This window comes from Ovis aries, chromosome 12 (genome assembly GCF_016772045.2).
Source record: "Ovis aries strain OAR_USU_Benz2616 breed Rambouillet chromosome 12, ARS-UI_Ramb_v3.0, whole genome shotgun sequence".
In the NCBI taxonomy this organism is placed as follows: Eukaryota; Metazoa; Chordata; class Mammalia; order Artiodactyla; family Bovidae; genus Ovis; species Ovis aries.
The window spans coordinates 75,490,940-75,499,427 of NC_056065.1; the positions used below are offsets into that span (position 1 = coordinate 75,490,940).

Below are 8,488 nucleotides of genomic sequence, written 5' to 3' on the forward strand. Positions count from 1 at the left end.
AGCAATATTATGAATGTTACTTCAAGAGACCTGCGAACAAAATGATTTTACATATTATTTCCTAGAGTAAATATAGAATGATGAAAACTTATTACCTTTTTCTTTTTCGGCTCTTCTGCATTTCCTAGTAATATAGCTTGGTGTTTCAGAATATCATTTACAAGAAATGTCACAGTCTCTCTTACTCGGCCTCCTTTCAACGGTGTCCAGGTAATAGAAACAACAATTTTTTCTTTAGGCTATAACCAAAAGAACACATTTTAAATTACTATAACAGTATTGACTTATAACAACACAAACATGGACTGCAGCCCACCAGGCTCCTCCGTCCATGGGATTTTCCAGGCAAGAGTACTGAAGTGGGGTGCCATTGCCTTCTCTGCATAACAGTAGTGATTTATAACAACACAAATGTATTCTATATTGTATACAAATAGGGCTTCCCTGGTGGCTCAGACAGTAAAGAACCTGCCTGCAATGCAGGAGACCCAGGTTCGATCCCTGGGTAAGGAGGATCCCTTGGAGAAGGACATGGCAACACACTCCAGTATTCTTGCCTGGAGAATCCCATGAACAGAGGAGACTGGTGGTCTATTGTCCGTGGGGTTGCAGAGTTGGACACAACTGAACAACTAACACCCCCATCATCAATAGAGAGAATATAGTAGAGGGTTAATAATTGTTACTCACCAACATTTAACAAGTCAAATGTATCTTCCTATCCTACCTCATTTCATTCTAAGGAAAAAGGCTACCAGTAATAACAAAGTTCACAACAAAATAAAATTATAATAAACTCTTAATTGTATATGAAAGCAGTGGAACAGAGAGTCTACGAATCACTTTATTTTAGTTCAGTGGTTTTTAAAAATTTAATCACATTATTTCCACTTCTTTAGACTATGTACAGAACTTCCATTTCAAATACAAATACCTTATATGAGAAAGACATTTTCAGAAAGAAATGTAAAGATGATCAGCTAAATTCTTTGCTCCTCACAAGCTTCTCTAAAGTCCACAGCACCATTATTGATACTCTAGGCCTAGTTTCAGGTATCTAACATAACTATTCTGAATCTCACATCCCTAGGAAGCAGATACTGTCATGACGCATGTTTTATAGATGACATAATCAAGGTTCAGGAAGCTTTATGAATTCTGCAGCCCAGAGAAACAAGGAGTAATTTCAATTTTCAAATCTTAAGAAATACATTTCATGAGGCTATAGCCACCATGAAGAGTGCTTCTTCTAATGGATCTGGGAAAGGTAAATTAAAAACCTTCTGAAAGTGATCCACCATTCTGGATGCCATTAAAAACATTCATGATTCATGAGAAGAGGTCAAAATGTCAACATCAACAGGGATCTGGAAGTGGATTTCAGTCTTCCAGAATGACTTTGAGGGGTTCAAGACTTCAGCAAAGGTGCAGATGTGGTAGAAATAACAAGAGAACTTGAATTTTAAGAGGGAAGAATAAATCCCACTCCACAGTAGATCTGTTTCTTTACTTTAAACTTTGTATTCCTTTGCTTTTGTACAAGTTAAAAATGTTGCAGGTAACTTGAAACATACAGGAGAGCCCATTCTCAAGGCTCTGACCTTTAAGTGTTACACTTTCCCATTAAGATAGAGGTTAAAAAGTTGTAGAACAGAGAACAGCATTTGTCCTGTTAGGGGTTTATGGGAACATCATGACCTGACCTATAGGGACAGCGGCAAGAACAAAGGATTCTGACACCAAGAAGTTTCTACCAACCAACCACATACCCCCCTCTTAAAAATAAAAAAAGAAGATCCACTGTCTTTTTGGTCAGCTGAATTTCCATATAACGTCACTACTCCTTGCCCCAACAGCTCATCTCTAGGATTATTAGCCTGTTGCATGGTGAGCAGTACAAGTGTGGACTCAGTAACAGATTTAGAAGTATCTGAGGATGTGACTGAAAAGCTGCAGTTTCATGATAAAACTTGAATGGATGGGAAGTTGTTTCTTATGGACGAGCAAAGAGACTGGTTTCTTGAGGTGGAATCTACTCCTGGTGAAGAGGCTGTGGAGATTATTGGAATGATGACAGAGGATTTAGAATATTACATAAACTTAGTCGGGAAAACAGAGCAAGGCTGAAGAGGAAAGACTTCTCATTTTGAAAGAAGTTCTGCCGTGGTGAAACAGTACTGCAGGCTACAGAGAAATTATTCGTGAAAGGAAGAGCCAATCAATGCAGCACACTTCACTGCTGTCTTACATTGAGAAATTGGCACAGTCACCCCAGCCTTCAGCAACCACCACCCTGACCAGTCAGCAGCCACCAACATCAAGGTCAGACCTTACAACCACATAACAGGTATAGTTTGCAGAAGGCTCAATTGACTGTTAGTATCTTTTAGTAGTAGTCCTTTTAGTTGAGATACATATATCGTCTTCTTCAACATGAGGCTATAGTACACTTAAAAAATTACAGAATAGTGTATGCATAAATTTTATATGCACTGGGAAACCAAACAATTCACGTGACTCATTTTCCTATGATTTTCATTCTGTTGCAGTGGTCTGGATGAGAACCCACAATATCTGAGATCCGCTTATACTTAATGGGCTTATCTTTCATATTTCATTGTCACTGAGATTCAGATGAAATTGTCTGTTTAGGATAAATTCAGGAGTGTGAATTCTTACTACTTGCTTCTCAATTTATACATAATTTTTTTTTTTCAATTTAAAAGGGGGAGTTCCTTCTAAAGAAGGAACTACTGAACAAATGGTTATTGAATGCCTAATGGCATACATAGTACCTGACACAGAGGGGGCATATGTTAAATATTTAAGTGACAAAATTATTGAGTGAATGAAAAACACACATGGCCTCTGGTCTCATGGACACTATATTCTGCTCAATAAAAGAAATGACAAAATCTAAGTAAAAAGATAAGCTCAAAAATACAAGCCCCCAGTACTGTCATCAATGAAACAAAAAAAGGTTGAGAGGCACAGCAACAGTGAAGGGAACCATAATTTCTAACTGGCTAATCAGAGATTATCATAATTATAATATTTAAGCTAAAACAAAGTGTAAGAATGAGCTGGATACACAGAGCTAAGTGAAAGTAGCTTAATTGTGTCCGACCCTTTGAGACCCCATGGACTGTCCATGGAATTCTCCAGGCCAGAATACTGGAGTGGGTAGCCTTTCCCTTCTCCAGGGCAGCTTTCCAACCCAGGTATTGAACCCAGGTCTCCCACACTGCAGGCAGATTCTTTACCAGCTGAGGCACAAAGGAAGCCCAAGAACACTGGAGTGGGTCGCCTATCCCTTCTCCAGGGGATCTTTCCAACCCAGGAACTGAACCGGGGCCTCCCATATTGCAGGTGGATTCTTTGCCAACTGAGCTGTCAGGGAGAAGCAGTTCAGAAGGTACCAGCACATGCATAGCCCAGGAACCAGAGGGTTAGGGTTACAGTTAGGGCTGCCTCGTAGGACAGCCCCAGAGACAGAAGACCAGTGTGGCTTAATAGTAGTGAGAAGGCAAATGAGCTGTGATACATGACGCTGGAGAGAGAAGCAGAGGACTTCTGTATATCTGAAACCTCTTCAGCAGATCTAAACACTGAGGACATTACTTAGGTGTACATTTGGCTTCAAAGGTTTTGTTTTGCTTGTTTCCCTATTTTCTTTAAGGCATACCAAAATGAAGTTCAAGTCTTTTTATCCCTAACTGAAGGCTTAATCCTGTAACCTAGGACAGTACATCGGGAAAAAAGATGCTCAAAATGTTCCTGCCCTTTCCTCTTTCCTGCCTTCTCCTCCTCCATCCACTCTCCCGTGAGGAAATCCTTCTTTAATCTGTAACAGTCCATAAACTGAGGCACTGACAGCAAGTCAGTTCTGAGAGACACTTGAAAGGGATTTATAACTGATACCCGCTTTTCGGACTGTGATGGTGATAGTCTATCCACAAAACTTGACTTTTTATGGAGACAAATACTCTCAGAGGTGTAAAAACTGAGATAAAACATGAAGCATTTTGCTTTTTCCCCTTGGTAAGTCTTCATTTGGATTCCCTACCCATTTCCCCCTTGCTTTCAACCTCTTAGTAACTCAAACAAAACAAATGAGGGAACTGATCTGTTATACATTTTCTTTTAAATACCTTCAGGAATGGCAGTCTATGCATCACTGCTAATCTTTTTGAACAGAAGCATTGCCGAGTGTCTGAGATAACAGGGATACTATTTTATCTGGATTCTAAGAGAGACATTAGAAAGTCAGGATAGCAATTTAAAATGTGTACTGCTTCTCTCCTTGGGGAGGAAATTTTTAAAAGCTGGGAATCAGTGAACAAAATCATTTGTCATTTCCCTCAAGTCCTAAGATTCTGCAGTCTTTGTTTACACGCTCCCTTATTAGTGACAAATCAGAAAATGATAGTTGTAGCCAGTGACAATGGAAGGTACCTGGTTATTAACTGAATCTGGCTCGCCCCCTGGTGGCCATAAGTGCAATGAACAGAACAGTCTCAGGAGCCCAGAGGTGAAGAGAGGGAGGGAAGAGTCAGGTTTGGGGCTGCTATTAAGCCAGTTCATCCAAGTCTTCCAGTCAGATCAAAATCACATCACACTCACTGCAGACAGAAGAAAGATGGCTTATTTTATTAAAGAAGTGCAAGTGGCCTCGTGTTAGTTTCTACTCATCTGTCACAGAAGCTCATATTCCCATAACTGGCATCAATGAGTCTGTTAAACCGTCCAGTTAAATTTTTCACACACCTGGCTACAGGAATCACTTTGAGGGGTTTGTGGAAAGTAAAGATGCCCTGGCCCTCCCCATGTCCTCCCAGGAGTGATGCTGAAGCAGGGTCCTGGTACCTGTGGTTGTTCAAAGCTCACCAGGAGGTAACATGCAGCCAGGATGGACACAGAGCTGAACTCCATTCAGTGTGGGGGTGGTTTAGTCGCTAAGTCATGTCCAGACTCTTGAGACCCCGTAGACTGTAGCCCGCTAGGTTCCTCTGTCCATGGAATTCTCCAGGCAAGAATACTAGAGTGGGTTGCCATTTCCTTCTCCAGGGGATCTTCCCAACCCAGGAATCAAACCTGGATCCCCTGCAATGCAGCCAGATTCTTTACCAACTGAGCTACAAGGGAAGCGTTTAATGTGCCAGGTGGTGATTTTAACTGACTATCATTATGAAGACTCAGACCCAAATGACACACCCCCTACATGACAGCCGTTATGGGCAGACTCTAGCACACCAGTATTATCAAAATTTTAAAAAGCATGATTTGGAGAGTAAGAGAAACCCAAACGATCATTTAAAAATTTTTTTCCCTTTGTTCTCAATTTTATAAGCTGAATTTCTCACACAGTACCTGGCAAAAAGTAGGTGCATGAAAAATACAGTTTTTAATGTATCATGGGAAAAAAATAGATAAGTACACCAAAAAAAAAAAAGTTTTTTCCTTGAAAAGGGCTGTCCATAAATCTGCTCTGCAAAAAATATCCTGAATGAGTCTCTGGTCCTTCATTCCTTTTCAGGCCTAGATACATTGTATTGTAGACCTATTTTTACACTAACTGTGAAGTCACTCTCTGGCAGGTATAACCCTTTACCTCATGGTTCTTGAGATGCCATCTGCATAAAAAAGGTTTTGTTTAAAATGCAGTTTTCTGTATATAACCCCAGAGATTTGCATTAGCAAGTGTGGAGTGATGAGCAGAAATCTCCCATATTACAAGCAATCCAGACAACTCTGATGTGAGTGGTTGAGGCATCTCAGAGACATGCTGCTTAGGCGTACGGTGGCAAGCTAATTCACCAAGGGTGTTTTAGATAAGGGATGTTCACTTAGGTATTTTCTACTATTGTGCTTTTCAAAATGTGGACCAGTAGCAGAGGCATCACCTGGGAACTTCTGAGAAAAGCACATTCTAGTTGTCCTCTGCACATATGGAATCAGATTCTGAGTGGCCCCAAGTATTTTACCCTTAGGTGATTCTGATGCCCTCAGATTTAGAACCACCAGTCTCCTCAAAACATCCCATCCTTCTTGGTGCCTATCTGATGCAGCTTCTCCTTGTTCTTAGAATTTCCCCTCATCCTCCTAACATATGTCTTTAGGAAGGAACCATGCCTCCTGTCTTTGAATCAATATAAGTGAAAGTGCATGGGATTTAAAGACCTGGATGAGAATCCCAACTGTGTCACTCGCCAAGAATAAAACTATGTGTAAATGTTTTCCACCCTCTGAGCATATTTCCTCATTAAAAATTAAGAATGGAACATTTATTCAGGACACAGTCAAGATCTTTGCTTGAAGCTTTCTCTCATTTGAGCACCATGCACAGCTTTAGCTGGCATTATTTCCAACTAATAAACGAGAAAATAGAGACTCAGAAGACTGAACCGAGCTGCCTAACTCTGATCCACTGCACACAAACCCTTTGACAGTGGTGCCTTATCCTCTAATGTAAATAATGACTCCATGAGTTTGTTGTAAGGATTAAATAAGGCAACAGACTTGAGAACAATTTGTAAAAGGTAAACATTATGTTTGTATGTATTATCTTAGTGGTTGAGTGGAATCAACACACCCAAACCTGAAGCTGAGGGAAACCAACAGGTAATAAAAGACAAGCTTTGTTTTAAAGCAGAAACCATAAAACATCACAAACATATGGTTTAAAAGAACAGTTAACTTTTATAATATAAAAGTACAATTCTAAAAAAAAAATTCAAAAACGTTAGTCCCACAAAACAAAAAAGAATAAGTAGAAGTATAGTGTAGATAGAAAAAACAAGTATTTGTTTTCCCACAAAAAGAAAAGCAAACATTTATAAACTAGAGGGGAAGGGCAGGTTCTTAACTGTAGCTGAACAAGTGCTTAAGTCAATGGACCTCAGCTTAGAGCCTTGTATCACTGCGTTAGGAAGCGGTTATTTAGACAAGGAGTGGGACTCTCAGCTAATTTTTTTTTTTTCTTCTCACACTTTCAGAGGTTCTAACCAATGGAAAGACTACTGCAGTCCAAATAACGATGTAAATTCTCTAGATTTTGATGACAGGAATGGGAGCTTGACTGTGCCCAATGTAATGCAGAAAAGCTACCCTGGAAATCCTTGAAACGGCAGTCACAAAATTGAATCACCATTAAAACTACACTACAGCAAAGGAAAAACCAAAAGATTAAAATAATAAAGTGTGCATACTTGTTGAAAACACCCCTGAGAAAGTGTTTTTTATTTTGTTGCTATTTGGCCAAAACGAAGCTCACCAGAAGAGTAGTTACTCTGACACTCCATGGAGCCAGTTTCCCTTTAGAAACTAAAGCGCATATTAAGATGACTGACAGAAAGCAATTTAAAAACCCTACTCTCATCAGAGTACTCCTGGCAATCTTAAATGCAGACAAGAAAATGGATAGATGGATGAATAGATGAGAGATAAGAATATTAATTGTAAACGTGCCATCCACTCCTCTAGAACTGCCAATCTGCTCGAGGCCCTAAGTCAAGGCAGGAATGTGCTCCGAAGGATGCCCGGCGCGGGCGCTGTCACCGCCGGGTCCCCGCCCACCCGGGCTCCTCTTGCCCCGGGGACAGGGGCTCACCAGCGTCTGAGGGAATGAATCACTCGGCTTTTACTCAGGTCCGCTCCTGCCCCTTCCGAGCCCGGCTCCCGGAGCGCGGCGGGGAGGCCGCACCCCTCTCCTACCTGCAGCACGAAGGCTCTCGGCCAGATCGTGAAGCCGCGTTCGGCGGCGGGGCCGCGGGACAGCCGCACGGCGGCCGCCTCCTCGTTGGGGTTGTCCAGGGTCAGGGGCAGCGTCCGCGAGGCTCCCAGGCGCACGTCCCCGAAGCAGAGGAAGGGCGACCTGCAGAAGTGGCTGAGGGACAGGACGGCCGGGGACGCCGCCTCCTCCTCGGCGCGGGGACCCCTCGGCCCCGCCCGCGGCCTCGGCTCCGGCGGGCTCCGCTCCCAGCAGCCGCGACCCCGCTGCCAGGTCGCCATCGAGGCCTCTGGGTGCGCCCCGCTGCTCCGAGCGGCCTCCGCAAGAACGCCCACCGCCTCCCCTCAAGGAGCTGTGGGGATCGAGAAAGAACTCGCCCCCTTTACTGTCCAGTTGCTAGGACCCAGGAAGGCGTCCGGACGCACAAACTCAAACTGGAGAGAGAAGCGAACTGAGAAGAGGTTTTGCCCCGTTTAAAATTCCCGCCTCCACCAATGGGCTTCCCAGGTTCCGCCCACCTTCAAGCGGGACCAATCGGTGAGCAGCAGTGCCAGCCAATGAGAAGCCGGCGCCTTATTTAAACGTGGCGGCGACGGTGACGGGTAGCTCTCGCTGAGGAGACAGCTATGGGAGCTGGGTCTCGGCTGCCTCTGAGGAGTGGAGCTCAGGCTCGGAATACACCTTTCGATTTTGCGAACAGGTTGGTGGAGGCGAAGAAAGTCACAGCACTTCCTCCGGAAATGCAGCTGTCTTGGCGGT

General features: G+C 43.0%; 1 protein-coding gene across 3 annotated transcripts in view; it reads right to left on the minus strand.

Annotated features, from left to right (window-relative positions):
• Positions 1-8,165, minus strand: part of ASPM (assembly factor for spindle microtubules) — a 62,599-nt gene extending 54,434 nt beyond the window's left edge. For 2 of the 3 annotated variants that reach the window (XM_042229282.2, XM_015099402.4), the window contains exons 1-2: positions 7,714-8,165; positions 96-239 (exon numbers count right to left, since the gene is read on the minus strand). In XM_042229282.2, the coding sequence (XP_042085216.1) occupies positions 96-239; positions 7,714-8,010 (441 nt within the window). In that variant the 5' untranslated portion in view covers positions 8,011-8,165. The other variant, XM_042229281.2, reaches the window with a different exon arrangement.
• Positions 8,166-8,488: the final 323 nt, after the last annotated feature.